Source organism: Microcaecilia unicolor, chromosome 10 (assembly GCF_901765095.1).
Source record: "Microcaecilia unicolor chromosome 10, aMicUni1.1, whole genome shotgun sequence".
In the NCBI taxonomy this organism is placed as follows: Eukaryota; Metazoa; Chordata; class Amphibia; order Gymnophiona; family Siphonopidae; genus Microcaecilia; species Microcaecilia unicolor.
In genome coordinates this window covers 139,427,682-139,454,315 of record NC_044040.1, presented here as the reverse complement: position 1 = coordinate 139,454,315, position 26,634 = coordinate 139,427,682, and the positions used below count along the sequence as shown (strand labels likewise).

Here is a 26,634-nt window from a genome sequence, read left to right as displayed (position 1 = left end):
TGCATGGGTATCGTAAATAAAAAATAGTACTGATTTAAAGAACCCCTGGTTTAAGTATTAAGAACTGTCGACGTCTTTTCTGAGTCTCTCTTGATACATCTGGGAATACACGTATTTTAAGTCCCATAAAGTCTTTATCTTTGTTCTTAAAAAACATCTTCATCAACCATGTTTTATCTGGAGTTAAAGCAACAGAGGCCAATAGGGTTGAAGCGGTAACCATTTCTGAGTCCGAGGACTCTAAAATTGCTGATATATCTAAAGGAGAATCAGCATGTTTAGGAACCAATTGACCTTCTATCGGTTTATTCGGAAGATAATATATTTGAGAAAAGGGGGAATAGAGTCCTCTGGAACCCCAAAAATTTCTTTTATACAATTCCTTAACATTTTCCTAGGTGTAATAGACCCAACCTTAGGGAATTTCAAAAATTGTAGATTGTTACTTCTCAAAGTGTTTTCCATAGATTCAATTTTTTCCACATATTCATTGTATTTTTTATCATAGTAGATTGTATTTCCTGCACTTTTTCAACATCTCTCTCCTGTAATTCAATTTTCTCTGACAGTTTTTTCATATCCACATCAACTGTTTCCAATTTCTCCTTCAAAATTTGAGTTTGAGACGCCAAAACTTGAATCTGGGAACATAAAACTTTCCCCAGATTATTAATTAAGGTCCAGAGATTGTCAAGGGTAACTTCAAGTGGTTTTTCTTCTAGGAAAGTAGGAACAAATGGAGTCTGTACCTTCTGAACTAATAAAGTAAAAATGCTCACCTCACCATCTGCAGCCAATAAATCTCCTGCAGAAATAGTTGATCCTTGCACAGCTCCCTAGGAGTTCAAACCGCTTGAACTCCCTAAGTCCTCCGTTTGTTGTTCCAGAGCCTCTCGTCATTCCATTTTGACTGCACCTCCTGGCTGAGAAGAGGAAGACTCTGATAGCGGAGAACTGGCACTCTGTGGCTGTGGGGGAGGCACTCTATGGTCGGGGCTTAGCGTGACCTCTAGCACTGGCGTCGCTCCGGGGTCTCCACTCACCCTGGGTGTCACAAGCGTGCCACCATACGACCTATTCGGAACTCTGCACAAAACATGAGGGACTAATTCAAAAGCTTTCTGAAGATCTAGATACATTACATCAACTGGCTCACCTTTATCCACATGTGTCAGACTCGTGAGTCCTTGTGCCGAGAAGAACACTGACGTGCCCTGAAGAAGAGGAGGACCCAGATCCTGACTCGGTGGTCGGGCAACCCTGAGGCTTCACCTGTGATGACCGCCGTTCCCCAGATGCTGAATCCCTAGGTGCAGGTGGCCGGCAGGACTTATGTGAGCAAGAGCCAGGTGGAACAGGAGCCGAGAGGAGGAGATAGTCTTGGATCTGGAGCCAGGCAGAAGCCCAGAGGGCAAGAGGTAGGGGGCAGTCACAGAGAGTAGACAAGGTACACGCTGGGTCAGTAGGCAGACAGCGGGCACAGAGAATAGTCAAGGTACACGCTGCGTCAGTAGGCAGACAACGGGCACAGAGAGTAGTTAAGGTCTACGCTGGGTCAACAGGCAGGCAGCAGGCACAGAGAGTAGTCAAGGTATATGCTGGGTCAGTAGGCAGGTAGCAGGCACAGAGAATAGTCAAGGAATACACTAGGTCAGTAGGCAGGCAGCAGGCATGGAGAAAAGACAAGGTACATGCTGGGTCAGTAGGCAGGTAGCAGGCACAGAGAATAGTCAAAGAATACATTAGGTCAGTAGGCAGGCAGCAGGCACGGAGAAAAGTCAATGTACATGCTGGGTCAGTAGGCAGGCAGCAGGCACAGAGAGTAGTCAAGGTCCATGCTGGGTCAACAGGCAGAGTTCAGAAACGAGGGTAAATAGAAAAGAACACACAACAGCGCTTAGCACAATCTACTGAAGTAGAAGCTGAAGCAACAAGGGAGAATGGAAGATCAGCTGATACAATGCTGGTGTCTGACATCAGCAGAAGCCAGCTGAGAGAGAGAGAGAGCAGCCATAGGGCAGGGAGGAGGATGAAATAACAACAGGCTACCCAATAGGAGCGGAGAAGCAGGAGGGAGCAACAGGAAAGGAAGCAGCCAATAGGGTAGGAGGCAATGAGAGAGGAGGAGCCAAGGAGGCAGGCCACGGGGACACCCAATCTCAGCGGGACAGGGAGGCAGAATGCAGCATCCGGGGTTGAATCAAGCGCCCCGTGGACACAAAGGGAAAAGTGGCGTGGGAGTGCTGGAAGAAATAAGAAATGGCTGCGCCGCCCAAGGAACCCCGACGTGCAGTGCCATGCTGGTTCTGGCAGAGGGGAACCCCAGGAAACACGACGCGCAGCACCGCATCGGCTCTGGCAGAGGGGAACACTGCACTGCCCATAGAGACCGCCAGAGTCACAGTAGGGGACGTGACAACATGTGTATTCGTTATTTTTTTTAAATGTAGCAAATTGGTGAGGTAAGACTTTACTGAACACATAGCCAAATATAGTTTAATAAGACAGCGTCAACATGGATTCATCCAAGTGATTTTGTTCTTTATAATAGTTTCTATCATTTTGCCCAGCATTGGTCTGTAGTTTCCTGGATCATCCCTGGAACCTTTTTTAATAATTGACATTCCATTGAGCACCTTCCAATCTTCACATACTGTGGACAAGTTACAGATTACTATATTAGATCTGCAATTTAATTTTTGAGTATTTTCCAGTACCCTGGAGTGCATACCATCCAGTTCTGGTGATTTTCTGCTCTTTAACTTTTTGATATGGCTTATTACATATTCAGGTTCACTGAGACTTATTTTAATTCCTCTGTATTCGTTATATACCATTTCTGACACAAGTAGCTCTCTTACATCTTCCTCAGAAAGACCAAAAAAAAAAAAGAATTCATTTAGTCTCTCTGCTATGTCCTTGTCCTTCCTCGATTCTCCTTTGACTCCTTGATGATATAACGATCCTTCACAACTTTCTGCTTTTTTCTTTCTAGACGGGTTCAGGCTCTGCTGATTCTTCTTCAGCCAAGATGCAATAATAGTAGGGATATGTTAAGCTCAGACAGGTCAAGAGAGAGAAGGTTTACACGATGAAAGAGTATGATGTCCTCAGCACAGTAGAGAGTATGGATGCCAGAGTCCTATATAATGGTGGTCAAGGAACTTAAAAATATTGAAAGGGGAGCCAGCACGGAGCCCTATTCTTTGGAAAAATGGGGAAATGATGAAAGTACGACCATTAAGAAAAGATTTGAACCAAGAGAGAACTGTACCTGAGAGGCCTTGGTCCAATAGTCTAGAAAGCAGGATGTTATGACTGATAAGATCAAAAGCAGCAGTGGAGGGAGACTAGAAATATTATGCTGCCATTATCTAGGGCAGAATGAAGATTACTGAGCAGAGTGCAAGAATGGTCTCACAGCTGTTGCTAGGGGGGAACCCTGATTGATAGGGATGTAAAATGATATTCTGGTCAACGTGGAGGGGCATAATTGAAAGGGATGCCCAAGCTTTGCTGAGGACATCCTCGCAAAACGTCCCGGTGGAGGGGTGGGGAAACCCGTATTATCGAAACAAGATGGACGTCCATCTTTCGTTTTGATAATACGGTCGGGGACGCCCAAATCTTGACATTTAGGTCGTCCTTAGAGATGGTCATCCCTAGACTTTGTCGATTCTGATTTTCGGCGATATTGGAAACCAAGGACGCCCATCTCAGAAATGACCAAATGCAAGCCCTTTGGTCATGTGAGGAGCCAGCATTCGTAGTGCACTGGTCCCCCTGACATGCCAGGACACCAACTGGGTACCCTAGGGGGCACTGCAGTGGACTTCATAAATTGCTCCCAGGTACATAGCTCCCTTACTTTGTGTGCTGAGCCCCCCCAAAACCCACTACCCACAACTGTACACCACTACCATAGCCCTTACGTGTGAAGGTGGGCACCTAGATGTGGGTACAGTGGGTTTGTGGTGGGTTTTTGAGGGCTCATATTTACCACCACAAGTGTAACAGGTAGGGGGGATGGGCCTGGGTCTGCCTGCCTGACGGGCACTGCACCCGCTAAAACTGCTCGAGGGACCTGCATACTGCTGTGATGGACCTGAGTATGACATTTGAGGCTGGCACAAAATATTTTTAAAGATGTTTTTGAGGGTGGGAGGGGGTTAGTGACCACTGGGGGAGTAAGGGGAAGTGATCCCCGATTCTCTCTGGTGGTCATCTGGTCAGTTCAGACACCTTTTTGTGGCTTGGTCGTAAAAAAAACAGGACCAGGTAAAGTCGTCCAAGTGCTCGGCAGGGACGCCCTTTTTTTCCCGTTATGGGTCGAGGATGCCCATGTGTTAGGCTACGCCTCCGACACGCCCCCGTGAACTTGGTCGTCCCCGCGACAGAAAACAGTTGGGGACACCCAAAATCGGCTTTCGATTATGCCGATTTGGGTGACCCTTTGAAAAGGACGCCCATCTTCCGATTTGTGTCGAAAGATGGGTGTCCTTCTCTTTCGAAAATGAGCCTGATAGTCTAAAAGTTGTTTGAAGACAATTCTTTCCAACATCTTTGAGACAAAAGGTAGATTCGACGCTGGATGATAGTTCAGTGCTTCAATATGATCTAGAGAAGGCTATTTAAGAAGTGGATGAACAAAGGCATTTTTCTAGGGTGTGGGAACCAAACCTTGTGAGACAATTAATAATCATCTTTAGAAAATATGGAAGAAAACAGTGATGTAGAAGCGATAACCAAGCAGAGGAAAAAATTATCACGTGGACAAGTAGTTTTATAGGCCAGACAAACAACATTTGAAAGACTGTCAAGATTAGCAGAGAGAATGATGTCTAAAGTCGGGTTGGTAGGTGGAGGGGAGGGGGAGAGGTTGCAGCAGCAGGGGATTTCAAGGAAGAGAGGTCATATCAGATTTTTGAATGGTGGGTGGCAGGGGTATCTGAAACTGGAACTGGGATCTCTTATCAAGAAATGAATCAGCAAAATCATCTGCAGAAAGTGAACAGTCCTCCTGCCCCCTCTGAAATAGGCCTTCAGCATGCATAGAGGCTCAAGGTTCCAAACTTGTTGGCTGTGATGCCTTTTCTATTACATTTTTTTTTTGTTACATTTGTACCCCGCACTTTCCCACTCATGGCAGGCTCAATGCGGCTTACATGGGGCAATGGAGGGTTAAGTGACTTACCCAGAGTCACAAGGAGCTGCCTGTGCCTGAAGTGGGAATTGAACTCAGTTCCTCAGGACCAAAGTCCACCACCCTAACCAATAGGCCACGAGAGCATGTGACCACAGTCCCACAGTATGGCTTGTTTACTTAAACAGAGAAGCATTCTGTAATTTTCCCTAGCTCTGAACATGAGTTCTGAGCCTAATAAAAAGGGGAGTTTCTTTCAGTGAAATTGGGAGATCCACTGTAACATACGTACTGCACAGAGGATCTGTTCCTGGTCTAAAAAGCTCCTGGCTTTCGCTGTAACACCCCCCCCCCCCCCAGCTGATGTTAAGAGCCTGGATGATGTAAGGACCAGTGATGTTGTATGTATAGTGCATGTATTGCTTCCTTTCCTGGTCTAAGAACTCTTAGCATTGCTTAGATGTAGAGACCAGTGATGTAATGATTGTTTATAGCTAATCATTGTGTTTATATAGCTAACCATTGTATATACCTTAATCATTGTAGAATTTAGCACCTCAAAACAAAAAAACAAAAAGGCACACAACTGCTTACAAAACAGTATATAAAAAACAACAATGTTAATGCATATCAGTTCAGTTGGAAGTAGCAGATAAGTGGAACTAGATTTTTGGAATAACAGTTCTCATCCCACTATTAGTGTATACTAGGAAAAAATGCCCGTTTCTGAGCGGAATGAAACGGGCGCTAGCAAGGGGCCCCCTCCCTCCGTCCCTCCGAGCTACTTGCCTTGTTCGCTGTGGCGTTTCCGTTTCGGCCCTCGTCGAGTGTCATAGCTCCGCCCTCGACGTCATGACGTTTTGACGCGAGGGCGGTGCAGACACTCCAGTGCACACCGGATATCTCGGGCGCCTCAACTTCCGTGGAGGCTTCAGAACGTTGGGGTTGCCTTTTATATAGAGAGATGATATATTTATATACACTTTTCATAGTTTGTACCCCTGACGCAGCCACGTCGGGTATTGATGCTCAAAGCCCTGTGCCAGCTGGCTGCGATGCTTTTGCAGTTATGTTAATTGTAGCATTACTGCCCTGTTGCAGAGGAAGGGAACAAAAATTTTGGGAGTCCCATGGCACCTATGGATCCCCCCTTTCTGATGCACTTGTGCATGCGTGTGTGTGTGTGTTTGCGTATTTCTCAGAGAGAGAGAGAAAGAGATGACTGGACATTCTAATCAAGAAGTAGCCCATGACCTTTTTTTTTTTTTTTGGGGGGGGGGGGGGGAACATACTCTCCAAATTTCAGTTGCATTTTCTCAAATGGTATCCAAATACACAAAAGCAAACAAAATTTCAAAAATATGTAGAGAGATGCAACTGCTGCTGAGATTGTCTCTTATCACAGAAGGAGGTTAATTCTGAGGCCCCGATGCACAAAGGCACCTGTTAATTATAGGTGCTGTGATAAAACTTACCAAGTCGCAAACAATGACCAATGCACAAAGTGATTGCATTCAAATGAGATGCACAGATCCCCCTTTGTGCATTAGTTGCTGCTTGTGACTCAAAGCTGTCAAATGCATTTGACAACTTGCAAAAGCACAAATCCCTGGTGTTCTGGTGGATCCAGGCACCCCCACACCCCCTCCTGGCCACACCCTGCACCCCCAAGCACAAATCCATGGAGGTCCAGTGGACCCTGACACCCATACCCCCCAGCCCCCCCCCCCCCCCACATATCAAATTCCTGGTGGTCCAGTGAACCCCCATATCCCCAGCCATAGGAGCCGACTCTGTGGGTGCTGTGGGTGTTGAGCACCCCCAATATTGAGAAAATTCCTTGTATGTGTCCAAGGAGGGGTTATTTCCATTGGGCTTAGCACCCCCAATAATTTTGAAAAGTTGGCTCCTATGCCCCCAGCAAAAATCTCACTGGTGGTCTAGTGAACCCACCTCCCCTCCCAATACCTTAAAACATAGGAGGCAGGAGGGCAGAAGCAACACCTCCTCCTTCCTGCTTCTGGACTCACCTTCTTAAAATGGTAGCACCCAGTTCATGCCTGGTGCATTCTGAGATGCACTGGGAGGGTCTAAGTACCATATAAGGAACTCCTTATATGGTGCTTAGATCTCCCAGTGCATCCCAGGGTGTTCCGGGCAGGGTCTGGGTGCCACCGTTTTCAGAAGGCAGGAGGCATGTTTAGGGATACAGGGTAGGCGTACCCAGCACTAATCAGTTAAAACAGCTACATCACCACACACTTACCAATGAGCACGTGGTTAGCGTGGGAGCCCTTACTGCCTAGAAAATAGGTGTTGTTAAGGACTCCTGCTCTAATGCTACACGCTAATTAAGAAATTAGCACATGGCCATTAATTGAGGAAATGGAAAATGTGGTCATTTTACAGCTGTGCTAAAAGTAGCCTCAACGTGTGGGAAACCAACCAGCTAAGGACAGAGAAAGTACCTACATATAATAAATTTAAAACACTTTAGTTGTACCACAGAAATGCAGTATATCAAATCCATGATCCTTTATTTGAAATATTGACCCCCACGAATATCATTGTGTTCACATTTGACACAAGAACTTTGAAACCCTGCCAGAGCACATATTAGTGTTTTTATTTTTATTTGTTGTTTTTGTTTTACTTTAAAAGATGTGAAACTGCTTTTTGCAGCATGTCTAAGCCTACAATGGAAGGGCCTACCTACTGTTCTACCACATATGCCAACCCTGAGCAAAATGTCAGCCAGTTTCAACATCTCTCTCTCTCTCTCTCTCTCTCATATATACAGAAATATGAGGAGAGAAGAGAATAAGGATTTGTGACTCAGATAGAAAAAGCCCTTCTATAAAGTAAGTTTTTCAATTATAAAAATGACATCAACCAACTCTCACTGCATCACTGTTTGATTCAGTCTAAAGAGGTCCAATGAGGAAAAGGAGCAGAAGATTACTATGCTGGAGGAGGCTAGAGCTGCAGCTCAGAAGGAGGCTGGAGAGTTACGGGCAAGTCTTCGAGAGGTAGAACGGTCCCGGATGGAAGGCCGCAGAGAGCTGCAGGAGCTCCGCAGACAGGTACAAGACAAAGCCAGCACTGCATGCAAATCATTGAGGGGGGTTGATTACTAAAGAAGAAAAATGCACTTTGGGAGGGTCGGGTGGGTAAAGGATTGATAACTGAAGAGGGGAAATACACTTGGGGAGAGGGCATCGGGTGAGTTGGAGATTGATTACTGAATGCACTTTGGAGGGGAGAATGGGGAGTTGATTACTGAAGAGGGGAAATGTGTTTTGGGAGGTCAGATGCAGGGAGGACTGGATGGAGGGGAGCAGAAAGGAGGAGGAGCCCAAGGCAGCTGCACTATTGAACTGTTGATAGCACTATTGACCCTACCACCTCCTCTTGATGGGGTGATATTTACCACAGCACTATTGAGAGTCTTGACAGTATGCAGGCATGATGGCCACTCCTCCACTCAGCCCCAGTCACACCTACTCTCTGCCCCTACCAATATTACAGCCCCTTTTACAAAGTGGCGGTAAGCCCAACATGGGCTTACTGCTCACTAAAAAGGAAGTACCACCGGGCTACCACAGCAGCCCAGCGGTAGTTCCCACCCCAACGCACCATCATATCTAGCGCTACATCAATATATTTATTATTGTAGTGCCGGTAACCTCAGGGTTAGCGCAGGAGCCCTTACCACCACCCATTGAGCTCCCCCCTGAAATGGCCACATGGCCATTTCTTAAAAAAAAAAAAAGACCTACCTTTTACCCGCTGAGGTAAAAGGGGGCCTTGGAGAGCATCAAAAACACACGCTGACACCAGCACAGGCCCCCTTTTGCCGCAGCTTGGTAAAAGGGGCCCTTAGGGAGTGCCTGTAACGGAGGGAGGGTGCCTGGGACAGGGAGGGAGGCCTATTTTTTGGACTATAAGATGCACTTTTTTTTCTCTAAATTTGGGAGGAAAACCTAGGTGCGTCTTATGGTCCGGTGCGTCTTATAGTTCGAAAAATACGGTAGCTCATTATTCAATTAAATTGCATGTGCAAATTGTGCACATTCCCAAATTTGCACATGCAAGTTTTGGCAACTTTTATAGAATTAGGGGGTAAGTGCTTAACACAGTTTAATAAAAGGGCCCCTTAGTTTATTTCCCTGTTCAAATGCACTTGCAGCTTGCATATTTGCTTGTAACTCACCTTGATCTCAGACTTGGAAATAGTGAGTAATTAAATCTCCAATTCAAATCCAAATTGGAATAAAAGATTTCTCCTACAAAATAAGTTACAGCACATAACCAGATACAGAGAGAGGTGTACCCTAGCCCAGGGCAGTTAAATGCAATCTGCTGCCTGAGGTGAAATATGAGATGGCACCCCAGCAAGACACCCAAAAGGGAGGACTTCCTCAGAGCTCCAGTCAGGAAGTATCCTTTTCTTTTTTCACTCTAAGATGGATCCGCTCTACTCAATCTGCTTTTTTTTCAGGAACCTGGTTCTCTTCATATTCTCATCCACTCTCTGGTCTTATCTAAACTTGAGTAACTCCATCTTGGTAGATTTGCCTGTTTATCAAATCCACAGGCTTCAGTTGATACAAAACACCACAGTTAAGCTCCTTCATGCCCAAAGAAAAATTGATCGCATTACCCCTCTTTTGGTTTCAGAACATATACTCCCAATATCTTGATTCCTTTCAAAATTAATATTTTATGTCAACACATATAATCTTCGGGCCTTCCCTCTTTCTTAGGTAGCTTGCTGGTTCCCTATTCTTCTGCAAGGGCCCTACCTTCCTCTGCCCATGGTCTTCTGACAGTTCCATCCTTTGATGAGGTTTCTTAGACACCATTAGACATTCATGCTTTTAGCATAGCCAGCCCAAACCTCTAGAATGCCCTCCCTTTTTATTTGAGGTTTGAACAATCTTTTTCTAAATTCATGTCTCAGCTTAAAACATATTATTTCTCCTTGGCATTTCCTCCTGATTTTGGAAATAATTAATCCACATATTTCCACCCTCACCACAATCGTGCGTCCTGGAATAGTCAGCCATGCTGCCTTTTTGTGCCCTTCCTACCAGATATTTACCTTTGTTCACATTGTAATTCTTTCCTTTTCTCACTACCCCTTCTTCATATGATTGTCTCATTTGTTTAATTCTAGTCTTTTTTCTTTTCCCCCCTCCCCATACAATTTATTTTTTACTTTGTAAACCACTTCGATTTTTCTTTGAAAATTATGTAGTATATCAAATAAACTGAAAATAAAAAGTGAAATGGGGCAGGGTCTCCTCACTCAAAATACTGGTCAGGTAGTTGCCTCAAGAAAAAAAAAAATACACAACTTATATTCCCAGGCTATATAATAGAAACAAAGGAAAACTCTGCAATTCATGATTATACTTAGCAAATATCATAGCAATTTAATTATGTAGCCCTGACCCTGCATATTGGATTGCCATGGTATTAAATGCAAATATTTATTATGCATCTTCAGAAGTCACCCCTCTCCCTTACTCAACAATGAGTGCAGAGCAGAACTAGGACATTTCTCCAGACAACTTGCCATACAACAAGAAAAATCTGAGACTGGTGTCATCTTAGTAGCAACACCATGAATCCTCAGTAGCCAAAAGTCACTCAGGACCTATAGGGCAAATCTACCATACCATAGCAGCAATAACTCCCATAATTCATACAAAGAACTTATCCAGGAAAAGGCAGCAGGCCCTAGCACATCAGTATACCTATTGGGAAAACTGAACAAGCTGAAATACTACAGACCCTTACATATAAATAGGGCCTGTGTTGGAAATGCAGGGTCCAAAGGAAGAAATTTGAAAGCAGGCAATAAAGCCAATTGGCAGATGGTGTTAAAACAGCAGACTAAGTACTAGGGAAGCCAGGATTGAAATCCTGTTTCTCCCACTGATGCTTCCTGTGACTTTGGGCAAGTCACTCCATTGTCTTAGGTACAAACTTAGGGCCAGATTTACTAATATGATTTGATATGAGTTAAAAACAGTAAACAGACCCCACCAACAATAATGGGCCTTGCAATACATACATTAGTATATCTACCTCTAAAACTGAACATCTTCTGGAGACAGGAAAATAGCTATTGTGCTTTAAGTTTAACTCACCTTGAACTATAATTTGTACAGCACTGTGTACATTTAGTAGTGCCAAGAAACAGCAAGGCAAACGATCTGCAAACTCCAAGATGGAAGACAGAAAAGCAGATCAGTAGTAGATATATATGAACTTTATTAACGACTAGTAAAAAATGCCCGTTTCTCATTGAAATGAAACGGGCGCTAGCAAGGAAATCACCTTCTGCCATTAATGTTTTTAAGGGAAGTTCCAGCGTCCCCCCCCCTCCCTCCCTCCCAATTCCAGGGTTCCCCCTCTCTCCCTCCCTCCCAGTTCCAGGGTCCCCCCTCCCTTTTTCCCAGTTCCAGGGTCGTTGTCCCTCCCTCCAAGTTCCAGGGTCGTCGTCCCTCCCTCCCTCCCTTCCAGTTCCAGGCCCCCTCCCTCCGAATTTTAAAAGTCATCCTGACTTACCTCGTCGGAGTTACGGCGCTGGCAGCAGCGCTAAAAAGCGTGCAGGATCGGCACTTACTTCAGTTTTCCCTTCTCTGTCTCTCAGCTCTGGTCCCACCCTCATTTCCTGTTTCTGCAAGGGCGGGACCAGACCTGAGAGACAGAGAAGGGAAAACTGAAGTAAGTGCTGAGCCTGCATGTTTTTTACCGCACGAGGTAAGTCAGGATGACTTTTAAAATTCAAAGGGAGGGGCCTGGAAATGGAAGGGAGGGAGGGAGGGATGACAACCCTGGAACTGGGAGGGAGGAGGTTCCTGGAATTGGGAGGGAGGGAGGGGGGATGCTGGAACTGGGAAGGAGGGGGGACGGACGACGACCCTGGAACTCGGAGGGAGGGAACGAACTTCTGGTGGGTGAATATTATATGCAGTCTTCCCTTCCCTCCGAGGGCAGGGCACTGAGAGCGAGTGTGAGGCCTGTGGTTAGTCCCTTCTCCTTCTGACGTTGCGTTTCTTTCCCTGGCAACTATACAGAGTTCCCTCGAGGGTGGGGCAATTACGAACCCTACGAACACTACATGGCTTCACTGCCACACTGCCACGGAGTCAGCTTCAGAACGTGGGAGGTGCAAATTATTATATTAGATATTTCACACAAACGTATTGCCGGACACAGGCCATGTTTCGCCCAGCAGGGCTGCGTCAGGGGTTAAATAATTTCACCAAAATCGTAAAAAAACAGCATTGGTCGTAATCCTACAAATGCAATAATTTAGGTCGTTCCTTATTTGTAGGATTACAACCGATGCTGTTTTTTTACGATTTTGGTGAAGTTATTTAACCCCTGACACAGCCCTACTGTTGGCAAAACATGGCCTGTGTCGAGCAATACTTTTGTGTGAAATATCATTAATAAAGTTCATATATACCTATTACTGATCTGCTTTTCTGTCTTACATTTAGTAGTGCTACAGAGATGATGATTATTATTATTAGTAGTAGTAGTAGTAGTAGCTACCAATGAAAAGAACTAATCTAAACCCAAATAAATAATTAGAGTCTAAAAGTTAATACCAATCAAAAATTTTACATAAAGTAGTGTGGTTGCCATGTTAATTTAGCAGATAAAATGAAATAACAGATTACATTTATTTTATAAAGAGTGATCCATTCTTACAGAAATTAAGTGATATTTGAAGTTTGTGCTATTTTCCCTTCTGTTTTTTGAATCCCTTATATTTTTTTCTGATTTACTGCGGTTAGTTATTGTCCTTTTTTGTGGGGCTTCTGTTGTTGCTGAGTTTTAACTTATAGTGCACATATGTCCTTTAACTGCATAACAAATTGGTATTCAGAGGAAGTGTAGTACATAGATACCTTAAGTTTGAAAATCAACCAAGTTTGTGTGGGCTAAAAAGTATATATCTATATTGCCAATTAGGCACCTTATTGAAAATTTACACTTATATGTGTTGCAAATACAAAGTCATATGAAATACATGGAAGGGTTATTTTCCATGTTCATTTTTTGTCCAATCTTTAAATCTAGCCGTACGAATTTAATGTAGTGAATATCATGAGAAGATGGCTTGACAAGATCCCTACATGCATTTTCAGGTGAAAATACTGGATGGGGAGAACAATAAGAAGAATCAGGAGGTATCAGAGTTACAGGCCAGGATCCTCCAGGGTGAGCAGCGAGAGCAGCAGAGTCGCAGGGAGTCTCTGGATCTGAAGCAGAAGATTGTGGAGATCGAGGCTGGACGAGAGTCTGCTCACAAAGAGGTGATGGCTGCTGGTAACCAGTGGAACTGCATCTCTGTCTGTAGTATCCCCTTCAATGTAAGGTCTGAGTTGTGAGTTGAGGATTTATTTTTAATTTTTTGTTACATTTGTACCCCGCGCTTTCCCACTCATGGCAGGCTCAATGCAGCTTACATGGGGCAATGGAGGGTTAAGTGACTTGCCCAGAGTCACAAGGAGCTGCCTATGCCTGAAGTGGGAATCAAACTCAGTTCCTCAGGACCAAAGTCCACCACCCTAACCACTAGGCAACTCCTCCATGATTCCTTCTTATCCTTTTGGCTAAGAAACTGAAGGTTAATGCTTTGCCACCAGACCCAACTGGGACATGATGGTTTTGCAAGCGTTCACAAAAAGTTGAGGCTTAATCCTCCTTCAAAAATAAATGAAATCTACTTCCTTTTGTATGTTTTGCTCTTTCTGCCACTTAAATTGATGATTAGTGAGGTTCTGCTTTTTATACCTCTTTATTTTCTATTCCTTATATAAGGGCCCTTTTACTAAATTACTGCACTTACTGAGCTTTAACAACAAAAATTAACATTAGTAAGTGCAAAGGCTGTGCACTAACCTTTGTGGGTATATTCAGCATGTGCCCTGCAGTTATTGCATAGAAAAGATCTTTACTGAGTGTTAATTTTAGCTATTCATTCTCTACCCATAACCCACCCAGTTTTCACCCAAGTATTGTCATGTCAGCATGGTAAAAATTACTGCACTCATGAGCTAACAATGTGCGCTAATTCATGTGTTAATTGCTTAACACACTTTAGTAAAAGGGCCCTATAGTGATATATCTGCCTCTTTCTGAGGTAGTCTAGGATTACCATAGAACTCCATGTCTGTAGAGAGAGAGACTGAGCCAGTCTTGGTTTTCCATCCACTTCATGTATGGACTTGTAGTTCTAATTTCCTTAGCCCAGAGAAAGTGGAGTTGCTTATCTGTAATGGGGATCTCTGAAGATAGTGGGAAAATGCAGCCATTATGCAGGGGATGTCCACTTGGATGGCAGCTGTGAGGATTTTAATGTAGCACAATTACATTTAAAACCACTCCCCTCCCATACATCCTAGTGATCTCATACTGGCATCAGCACTTCCTCCTCAGTTTATATGATCCACTCGTCATGGCTAGACATGGTTCATAGCCCCACAATAAAAGCAGATAAATGCAGAGAACACTCCAATCACCTCTCTGAGATTGAGGAGAAAAACGAACTATGCCACACAGACTTCAGGGGGCCCACAAGAAATACCTATGGGGGAAATAGCAAAAATTGCTGTTAGTCTTAACCTCTCAATAAGCCATAGCAAGGTACCCATGGCCAGCCAAAAGATGGCAATTAAGGATTCAAATCACTCATGTCTCTGCCTTCAGAGGGAGCTCCATATAAAGTGACTGATTCACAAGCTCTTCCTGATGCAATAGTCATCAATTCTTCCCACTTCAATGCTCAAGGCAGCATTTTTTGTTTTTTTTAATGGCACAAGTCTTTGCGTCTTGCAACGCAAATCCCAACCATTTTTGTAGCTTTTTTTTGCACTACTTCAATTCATTTTACATCCTCAGCTAAATACGGCCTCCAAAACTGAACACAGTACTCCAGGTGGGGCCTCACCAACTACTTGTACAGGGGCATCAACACCACCTTTCTTCTGTTGGTCATACTTTTATACAGCCTAGCATCCTTCTGTCTACAGCCACCGCCTTGTCACACTGTTTCTTCGTCTTCAGATCCTCATATACTATCACCCCAAGATCCCTCTCCCTGTCTGTACATATCAGATTCTCACTGCCTAATACATACGTCTCCCGTGGATTTCTACTCCCTAAGTGCATCACTTTGCATTTCTTTGCATTGAATTTTAATTGCCAAACATTAGACCATTCTTCTAGCTTCTGCAGATCCTTTTTCATGTTTTTCACTCCCTCCGGGGTGTCCACTCTGTTACAAATCTTGGTATCATCCGCAAAAGCCCAAACACATCCTGGCTTTGAATATCCAGAATAATGCCACAGCTGAATATTGACCCCAATCATAATAAAGACTAGAAAAATAGCTGGGCAAAGAAAATGCTAATATTAGGTAAATGGTACAGAAACCTGGACAGTTTCCAGTTCTACTTCGGCTGATGCAGGATACAAATTAAACCCTGCTACACAACGATACCTAGGCTTGTAATAGACTATACATAACTCTCCCTCTCTGTGATTCCCAATGTGTCTCTAACACACGATCCTTATCCGGCCACAGCAACTCCATGTATTTGTTTCTCTACCGGAGATGGCGAATGCCTCCTCGGTACAATGTAAGCCACATTGAGCCTGCAAATAGGTGGGAAAATGTGGGATACAAATGTAACAAATAAATAAATAAAAAGGAAAAAGGTACTTCTAGGAACCCTCAAAAGCAGAAATATTCTGTGGCTTCACATTGTTTGGATTGTCGTAGAGGTTTCTCATGTTCATTGTTCACATACTTCCTCACATCATAAAACTTCACATAAGCCTTAGGGTATGTCTAAGAAAAAATATTCTTAAAGACCCAGTGCACATTTCTGGCAGAGAGGCTATTGATCAAGGGATTCAAAGTTCAGCCTTGTACTATGATTCAGACCAAGTGACTCCTCCTTGTATGAAATGTCGTCAGACCATTGAATCAATGCCAACTCTCAATCCTGAGAGTCAAGTCTGTTTTCCATACCTGCAAGAGAATCAAAATCTGCTATTGCTATAAATAGTTCAAAAGTTACTTCAGGATAGGATTGGGGCTCCTTTGTCTAAATCTAAGCAGAATTTGTACCCTAAATCTTCTTTTGTGTCTGCATGTGCCTCTGATTCAGAAATCTCCATCTTGAGTAAAGTGTCTATGGGGCTCATTTTCAAAGCACTTAGACTTACAAAGTTCCTATGTAAGTCTAAGTGCTTTAAAAATACGCATCCATGTCACATAGGTTTGACCATGTTTATTTATTTATTTATTTTTTATTTAAACATTTCTTATATCCCGCCCATCTATAAACCTAGGTGACTTACAAAATCACATATATAATAATTTTTTTAACAATATGGGCAACATCTGTAAAATATAGGTCCACTTCGGCACCATCACCATGTTATAGAGGTCAACCCTACCCATAGCCGACAACGGCAACATCTGCCACACCTGTAGCGTAGCTCTCGTACGTACTCTTAAGGGCTCTAGATTTACCTCATAAAGCTGCGATAAGTCCGACGGGATCCACACTCCCAAATATTTTAAGGGGCCTGATGTCCAAGAGAAAGGAAACTCACCCTCCCATCATCCCCTTATGTGTTCCTGAATCGGAAATGCCACTGACTTCTGTAAGTTTAATGAGAAGCCCGAAAAATAACTAAACTCCTCTATTTCCTCAAGAAGAGGGGAGACCGACTGTTGAGGCTTTGTCAGAGTTACTAAAACATCATCAGCGAATGCTAAAGTTTTCATCAAAAACGAGGAAAATACCACACCCAAAATCTCCGGATTCTGTTGGATAGAGCGCAACAGAGGTTCAAGATAAAGAAGAAATAGCAAGGGGGACAAAGGACATCCCTGCCGAGTACCACAAGCCACCGGAAACGAAGCTGTACGCAGTCCATTAACCACTAAAGATGCTGTAGGTTGATCATATAACGCCTCCACTGCTTGCAGATACCAACCCGAAATCCCTACAAATTCCAAAACTGAAAATAAATAATCCCACCGCAACCGGTCAAACACCTTCTCCGCGTCTAGGCTGACCAAAAGCAACAGGTCGTTACAAAAATGGCTCTGTGCAATTGCTAAACATACCTTCCGCACATTCAAAGAGGAATGCCATCCCCAGACAAAGCCCACCTGCCCCTCTCTCACCAAAGATGCAATGTGTGGCACTAATCGATCTGCCAATACACAGGCTAAAATCTTCAAATCAACATTTATCAGGGAGATCGGCCGATAAGACCCAAGAGAGTCTACCGGCTTACCCGGGTTAGGTATTAAGGTGATCACAGCTTCATTCGAATACCTGGGAAAGGACCCCTGGGAAAGCGACGACTCAAAGAATTCCAACAACGGGCCCATAATCTGTGGGAGCATGCTCTGATAGTACTCTGTCGCAAAGCCATCTGGACCAGGCGCCGTGCCCCTCTTAATTGGTAACGCGTCTGGTGACGCGTTGCATTTGGCAGGGGAAGAGAGCTCGAGTAGCAAATTCTCAGCTCTATTGACCTCGGAAACAGGGAGGATGGGGATTATTGAGTGTTAAATTGTTGTCCATAGCGGCCAATATGAGACATATTTCGGACTGGTTCCATGACATAAATCATTTTTCCTGTACGGTGGAGGAGAAGCTGTTGTTGGGATCCACACACGTTAGGTTTTGGTTACATGGCCCTGTGCGTAAGTCTCGCTTACCTGGCTTCTATGCAGTAATCTTTCAGCCTTTGAGGCGAACGTGGAGATGGGTGTGTCATTTCTTTGGGCTCTCATTGACTTCTTCCCCTCTATTGCTGCTGCAGGGCAATCCGGAGTTCCCACCTGGCTCGTCCTCGGCCCAATTTGTGGCCTGGGAGGTGAGAGGGGCTCAGTATCTCCACCAGTTGTATACGGAGGACGGATCTTTAAAGTCACTGGAGGCTTGGCGGGTGGAGTTTGGGGCTGTAGCGGGGGAATTTTTTGCATGGTTTCAGTTGAGGCACTACACTGGGTCGCTTCCGGCTGTTTCTTTGACCCCGGGGGTGTGGGAGAAACTGCTCAATATATTTGCTCTGGATGTGCAACTGGCAGTCCTCCTTAAATATTTTCACCTGTGTCTGAGGGAGCAATTGGGGGAGGTGGATTATGCAAAGCTGGCAGAGCAGTGGAATAGGGAGCTGTCAATTGGCCTACGGGGTGAGACCCTGAAGACATACATCTTCAATATTCCTAGGATAACCGAGAATGTGACGCTGAGGGAAACTCTTTACAAGTTTGTAATGAGAATTTATATTTCGCCACATAGGGCTATGAAGGCGACTATGCGAGAAGATGATATTTCTGCCAAGTGTGGTCATTCCCCAGAAGACCTTGGCCATATGTTCTGGCTTTACCCGTTTGTCTTCCAGTTCTGGAGGCGGTGTGTGTGGCCATGTATCGGCTCTCTGGGGAGTTACCTGGAAGCCCAATGCTTCGCTATTATTTGATCAATTTAAACTCTCTGTACGGGGGGTAAACGGTTTAAAGCCCTTTTTGAAGCGGGCAGTTCTAATGGGGAAAAAAGTAATTCTTCAGCACTGGATAGGAGTAGAGCCGCCCACTTTTCAGCAGTGGCGGTCCAGGATGATACATTTGTGTGCATTGGAACGCAGAGGGGTGGGAGATCTTGCATCGAAGAAAGGGGATGCGTACTGTCAGAGGTGATCACCATTTTGGGACTCTTTGACCCCAGTAGCACACAGTAGAATATTAAATTCCTAAAGTGTCTATCATGGAGTTAAAGGGGGGGGGGAGGGAGGGGGTATGGAAGTAGAGGGAGGAGGACAGCGTTAAGTTGGTTTTATGCGAGTGAGGCTGGTATTCTGTGGGTTATTAGATAATCGGATGATTTATAAGTCCCGGAGCATTCCATTGGGTTCGCAGTGGAGTGGCAATGTAGAGAATTTGTACCAAGCACTTCATGAGGAGCTGCGGGCGTTATTGTAATTACCAGTACCTACGTGCATGACGGAGGTGTTGGTTTTCGCGCCGGGGCCATAAGAGTCCAGGCCTCTGGTGCTATATTTTGTTGTTATGCAGGTTGACTTCTGTAGTATGCATATAAGCTTTCTGTTGTTGCTGTGTGCTATGTATATGTAACATATTTGAAAACCCTCAATAAACAAATTTAAACATAATAATTTTTTAAAAAACAACAGCAAATAGAACATCATAAAAATTATAAAATTATAAACAGCCATCAAAGCAAAAACTTCAAATAAAAGTTAACTTAACCTCCTCTCCTTCTACATCTTCTAGAGATGATTCTCCTAAACAGCCCAATTCAGATCCACTAGTCAAGAATACCTCCTATCCTGAATTCCTGCTAAGGCTCTCACAGGCACTTTCACTTAAGGAGAAAGAAGCTTCATCTGGTAAACATGCTTCAACCCCATACTAAAATCTATCAGTGCGCCCTAGGAACAAATATCTCTGCCAGTTCACTTTTCTAGACTTCCAAATGGCCATGTGGCAATATCCATATCAACTAATGCTGTATCAAAACAATTGAATGTCGAATATAAGATTCACCTGGTGCTGGGCTTTGAAAATCCTCAGTTGTTTCTCCATGGTAGTAGAGGCAACACTTAAGAAACTGAAGTCTCTTAAATCAGGTACGATCTGTACTCCAGGCAGAGATCCTAAGATTCTTGAGGCTTTAGGTAGGAAAGTTTTCCATGCTGCAAAGTTTAATTCTAGGATAGTGGCACAACAGTTACAGATGGTGCACTACCATCATTTGTTAATGGACCAGGTATTCTCCTTGGTAAATAATATGCCTTACCAGATTAACAAACAGCTAGTAATGCTGCCAAATAGTTTCAAGGAATTTGTTGTTTACCTAATACATGTAATCCATGATGCCTTTGAAACTGCATTTACAATGGTCTTCGAAGGGATCTTCACAAGCACTTAGCTGATGCCCTGTGCTTGGGGGATAATTTATTTGGCAGTATCCCAAATTAAAGATAATTGCTCTATTGTTTGTGAGCTATGTAACAGCCTGCATAATCTCCCTTCAGCACCTTGTATAAACAATTCCACTTCTGTTAGACACCAATGCAAGCAACATTTTTTTCAGAACTACTATCATAAATGCTATCAGCCCTATCAGAAGAGTGCACAGCTATGCAACTCTAACCAGACCTTCCTTAACCAGCAGAGATCTGAAGAGAAAAAATAATCTTCAACTACAAAATTGAATGGGCTTCCTCTCATTTGCTGCACCGAGAATCGGTAGCACGGCTTTGTAAAAGATGCCCAATGAGTGGTATAATAAGTCCTAATAAACATAAACATGTTCAAATCCCAACTGAAGCAACATTCTCAACTTCTTTATCACAACATAAATTGAATGTAGTTATTAGACGTGCTCTCCTCTGCTGGCCAGAATTGTCCAGTCTTCTTTTCAGAAGCCACAACATTAAATTGTCCTAACTATAGACACTTCTGATACGAGTTGGGAGCTTGTCACCTGTACTTTTGTACTCAAGGTCAATGGTCTACAAAGAAAAGTTTTTATCAGATAAACCCTTTGGAAGTTCAAGCAATCTTTTATGTGCTTTGGGAAAAGAATCTTGATTCAAACAGATAATCAAGTGGCTATTAATTAAATAAACAGGGGAGGGAACAGGTTTTTCAAACTATACAAGGAGGCAATCAAAATATAGAAAGTGGCCATCACCATGGAATCAGACTTGCAACTAACCTATATTCAAGCTGAACTAAACCACACAGCTAACAAACTAAGAAGGTCTTTTACTAAAGCTTAGCTCAAGTTATCTGCAGCAGGGGCCCATAAGAATAAAATGGGCCCTTCTGCAGATAACTCAAGCTAAGCTTTAGTAAAAGTCCCCCTAAGTTAAAGGCTGGACCCTCACAAGTGGTCCAAAGACAGTCAAATTACACAACTTCTTTTTTTTTTTTTTTAAATGGGGCATACCCAAATTGACTTCACATCTCACATTAAAGCAAATTGCTTACTTTTTTATTTAAGGAGACTGTTCTGAGTTGCCCAGTTGCCCAGGAGTACATAGTTCGGTGTGGAGTATCCTTGAAGGATACTATTGAAACAGGATCTTTAGTGAATCCCAATAGATTCAATAATGGTGAAAGAAAGCCAGGAAGGTTTAATGGGAGAACAGAGTATAGGATGCAGATTGTCCCCGTCAACTTCAAAGCAGCTTGTGGATGCTAGGAAAAAACACAGTTTGAAGTGTCTATATGCAAATGCTAGATGCCTAAAAAATAAGATGGGAGAGTTGGAGTATATACCACTAAATGAAGAGGTAGATATAATAGGCATCTCAGAGACCTGGTAGAATGAGGACAATCAGTGGGGCACTGTCAGGCTTATTTTCGAAAGAGAATGGCACCCATCTTTCGACACAAATCGGGAGATGGGCGTCCTTCTCCCAGGGTCGCCCAAATCGGCATAATCGAAAGCCGATTTTGGGTGTCCCCAACTGCTTTCCATCACGGAGATGACCAAAGTTCCTGGGGGCGTGTCGGAAGCATAGCGAAGGCGGGACTGGGGCGTACTTAACACATGGGTGTCCTCGGCCGATAATGGAAAAAAGAAGAGCGTCCCTGACGAGCACTTGGCCGACTTTACTTGGTCCATTTTTTCTTGCGACCAAGCCTCAAAAAGGTGCCCGAACTGACCAGATGACCACTGGAGGGAATCGGGAATGACCTCCCCTTACTACCCCAGTGGTCAGTAACCCCTTCAAACCCTAAAAAAAATTTTTTTTTAATATTTTTGACAGCCTCAATGCTAGCCTCAGATGTCATACCCAGCTTCCTGACAGCAGTATGCAGGTCCCTGGAGCAGTTTTAGTGGGTGCAGTGCACTTCAGGCAGGCGGACCCAGGCCCACCCCCCCTACCTCTTACACTTGTGGTGGTAAATGTGAGCCCTTCAAAACCCACCAGAAACCCACTGTACCCACATGTAGGTGCCCCCCTTCACCCCTTAGGTAGTGTTGTACAGTTGTGGGTAGTGGACTTTGGGGGGCTCAGCACCCAAGGTAAGGGAGCTATGCACCTGGGACCTTTTTCTGAAGTCCACTGCAGTGCCCCCTAGGGTGCCTGGTTGGTGTCCTGGCATGTGAGGGGGACCAGTGCACTATGAATGCTGGCTCCTCCCATGACCAAAGGACTTGCATTTGGTCGTTTCTGAGATGGGCGTCCTCGGTTTCCATTATCGCTGAAAACCAGGGACGACCATCTCTAATGTCGACCTAAATGTTGAGATTTGGGCATCCCCAACCGTATTATCGAAACGAAAGATGGACACCCATCTTGTTTCAATAAGGCTCAGGAAAACTTGGGTGTCCCGTTCGATTATGCCCCCTCTGTGTTATCAGGATACAAATTATATCGCAATAATAGAGTGGATCAGATTGAAGGGCAGGTTGCACTATTTGTTAAAGAGGGAACCGAGTCAAACAAAATAAACATTTTATATGAAACAGACAGCAGCATGCAATCCTTGTGGATAGAAATTCCAAATGTGAAAGGAAGGAGTATACTGGTAGGGTTGTACTACCGTCCACCAGGACACAATGAACAGACATATGAAAAAATGTTTACAGAAATTAGGAAAGCTGGCAAATTGGGCATCATTGTAATAATGGGTGATCTCTATTACCCCAGTATTGACTGGATAAATATTACATCAGGGAGCACAAGGGAGGTAAAATTCCTAGATGAAATAAATGACTGCTTCTTGGAGCAACTGATCCAAAAATCAACAAGAGGGGGAGCTATTTTAGATCTAGTCCTTAGTGCAATGCAGGGCATAGTATGAAAGGTAACAGTGTTGGATCCACTGGGAAACAGTGATACTACTACTACTAATAGCATTTATATAGCGCTACCAGACACACGCAGCGCTGAACACTTGACATACGGAGACAGTCCCTGCTCAAAGAGTTTACGATCTAGGTAAAACAGACAGACAAGACATTACAGTCAAGGGAATTACAGGGTGATAATAACATAATCAAATTTCAGCTGATATCTGAAGTCACTAAGGAAATCCTGTAGCAGCATTTAATTTTTGAAAGGGCAACTATGACAAAATGAGGAAAACGGTTAAAAAAAGAATCAAAAAGAAATGGCCGCAAATGTTAATACTTTAAATCAGGCATGGATGTTGTTTAAAAATACCATCAAGGAAGCCAAGACTAGATGTATTCCATGTATTAACAAAGCTGGGAAAGAAGAGCAAACGACAGCCAGCATGGTTAAAAGGGGACGTGAAAGAGGGTCAAAGAGCTAAAAGAACATCTTTCAAATAATGGAAAAAGGATCTGAATGAAGAAAATAAGGGAAATGGGACTTGATATACTGCATTTCTGTGGTATTTTGCAACTACATTCAAAGTGGTTTACATATATACAGGTACTTATTTTGTACCTGGGGCAATGGAGGGCTAAGTGACTTGCCCACAGTCACAAGGAGCTGCAGTGGGAATTGAACCCAGTTCCCCATGATCAAAGTCCACTGCACTAACCACTAGGCTACTCCTCTACAAAAGCACTATCAAGCTCAATAGAAAGCATTGATAAAGAAGGCTAAAAGAGAATATGAAGAAAAACTTGCCTCGGAGAGAAAAACTCATAGTAACACCTTTTTCAGGTACATCAGAGTCAGAAAGCCTGTGAAGGAATCTGTGGGACTGTTAGATCATCAAGAAGCAAAAGGAGTACTCAGGGAGTACAAGGCCATAGCAGAGAGATTGCATGAATTCTACCTGTACCAGAAATGGTTTTCATGGGTGACTATGTGGAGGAACTGAAAGAAATCTCGGTGAACCTGGAAGATGTACTCAGCCAACTCGACAAGTTAAAGAGTGATAAATCACGAGGACCAGATGGTATACATCCCAGGTACTGAAGGAACTAAAAAATGAAATTGCAGATTTACTGTTAAAAGCGTTTGTAGTACCTGAAGATTGGAGGGTGGTCAATTTAACAGCAATTTTAAAAAAGGATTTCAGGGGTGATCCGGGAAATTACAGACCAGTAAACCTATGCCAGGCAAAATAGTATAAAATTACACAATACATAGACAAATGTGGTTTAATGGAACAGAGTCAGCATGGGTTCATCCAAGAGAAGTCTTGCCTCACCAATTCGCTTCATTTCTTTGAAGGCATGAATAAACGTAGATAAAGGTGAGACAGTTGATGTGTATCTAGATTTTTAGAAAGCTTTTGACAAAGTTCCTCATGAGAGACTCCTGAGAAAATTAAAAAGTTATGGGATAGGAAGCAATGTCTTTCTGTAGATTAGGAATTGGTTATTGGACAGAAAACAGAGGGTAGCATTAAATAGCCATTTTCTCAATGGAGGAGGGTGAACAGTGAAGTGCCGCAGGGATCTGTACTGGGGACCAGTGCTTTTTAGCATATTTATAATTGTCTGGAAATTGGAACGACAAGTGAAGTGATTAAATTTGCAGATGACAGAAAACTATTCAAAGTAGTCAAAATGCATGCAGATTGTGAAAAATTGCAGGAAGACCTTAGGAAACTGGAAGACTGGGCATCCAAATGGCAGATGAAATTTAATGTGGACAAATGCAAAGTGATGCACATGGGAAAGAATAATCCAAATCATAGTTACCTGATGCTAGGGTCCACCTTGGGGGTCAGCATGCAAGAAAAAGATCTAGGTGTTATTGTAGATAATACGCTGAAATTTTCTTCCCAGTGTGCAGTAGCAGCCAAAAAAACAAACAGGATGCTAGGAATTATTAGGAAAGGGATGCAAAATAAGAGCAACAATATTATAATGCCTCTGTTTTGCTCTATAGTGTGACCTCACCTTGAGTATTGCATTCAATTCTGGTCACAGTATCTCAAAGAAGACATAGCAGAATTAGAAAAGTTACTAAGAAGATCGACCGAAATGATAAAGGGGATGGAACTCCTCCTGTATGAGGAAAAGCTAATGAGGTTAGGGTTCTTCAGCTTGGAAAAGAGACGGCTGAGGGGGGATATGATTGAGGTCTACAAAATCCTGAATGTTGTAGAATTTATTTATTTATTTATTTATTTATAGCATTTATACCCTGCTCTTTCCCGCTCGATAGCAGGTTCAGTGCGGCTTACAAGGTATGGTACAAAGTATCACAGAGATGATACAAAGTATGGTACAAAGTATCACAGAGATAACCCAGTTATAGAGAGTGGAACAATAGGAATGGGTAAAAATGAATCCATTTTTCACTCTTTCAAAAAGTCCAAGGAACACTCAGTGAAATTACATGGAAATACTTTCAAAATGAACAGGAGGAAATATTTTTTCACTCAATGAATAGGTAAGCTCTGGAACGTGTTGCTGGAGGATGTGGTAACAGCAGTTAGCATTTCTCAGTTTTAAAAGGTTTTGGACAAGTTCCTGGAGGAAAGTCCATAGTCTGTTTTTGAGATGGACATGGGGGAACACATTGCTTGCCCTGGGACTGGTAGCATAAATTGAGTTCTTGCTAATAAACAGATTTAAACATAAATTGAGTTTCTGCCAGATTCTTCTGACCTGCATTGGCCGCTTGGAAGCAGGATTCTGGGCTAGATAGACCATTAGTCTGATCCAGTATGGCTATTCTTATGAGAATGTTCCATGATGCTTTCTCCATTTCTTTGGCAGGGGAGAACAACCATGGTCCTCAAGGTCTACAACCCAGTTGGGTTTTCAAGATTTCCACAATGTGTATGCATGAGATTGCTGCGTGCATCTGGTAGCACTATACAAATGCTATTAGTAGTAGTAGTAGTATTGATTTGCATGCACTGCTTCCATTGTATGCAAATAGATCTCACACATATTCATTTTAGAAATCTTGATAATCCAATTGTTTTGTTGCCCTGAGGACCATGGTTGTGCACCCAGGTCCTAGAGCGATAACTTGCTCCATGCTTCCCTACTTTTTTCCTCAAATTTCAAGGGTCATAAAAAAGATAATTCAGGTCAAGACAAAGGTAATTCTCATATCATCTCATTGGCCTAATCAGATTTGGTACCCTTATCTGCTGTTGTTAGCACAAGACTCTCTGCTCTTCCTGAAAGTCAATACAAACCTTCTAATGCAAAGCAAGAGCATCTTCTGCATTTCAAAAGTCCCTATTATTGATAGCTTGGATATTCTCAACTCCAAAATCTCAATTCAATGGGAAATTCAAGAGCTTATGTTGGTTTCCGGAAAGCATTCAACTATAAAGTCTTACTGTTTCATATAAACTCATTTTGCTAATTGGTTTGTTGCGAATAGGTGTCATTCACTCACATGTACAATACATAATATTTTATCTTATTTATTCCACCTGTCTGATTCTAGTTAAAACAAACTCTGCACAAATGAATTTAGCAGCAATATAAGCATAC

General features: G+C 43.2%; 1 protein-coding gene across 1 annotated transcript in view; it reads left to right on the top strand.

The window, feature by feature from the left end:
• Positions 1-26,634, top strand: part of CROCC2 (ciliary rootlet coiled-coil, rootletin family member 2) — an 825,280-nt gene that overhangs the window by 547,882 nt on the left and 250,764 nt on the right. Inside the window, 2 exon segments of the mRNA XM_030216488.1 lie at positions 8,067-8,226; positions 13,318-13,485. Of these exon segments, the coding sequence (XP_030072348.1) occupies positions 8,067-8,226; positions 13,318-13,485 (328 nt within the window).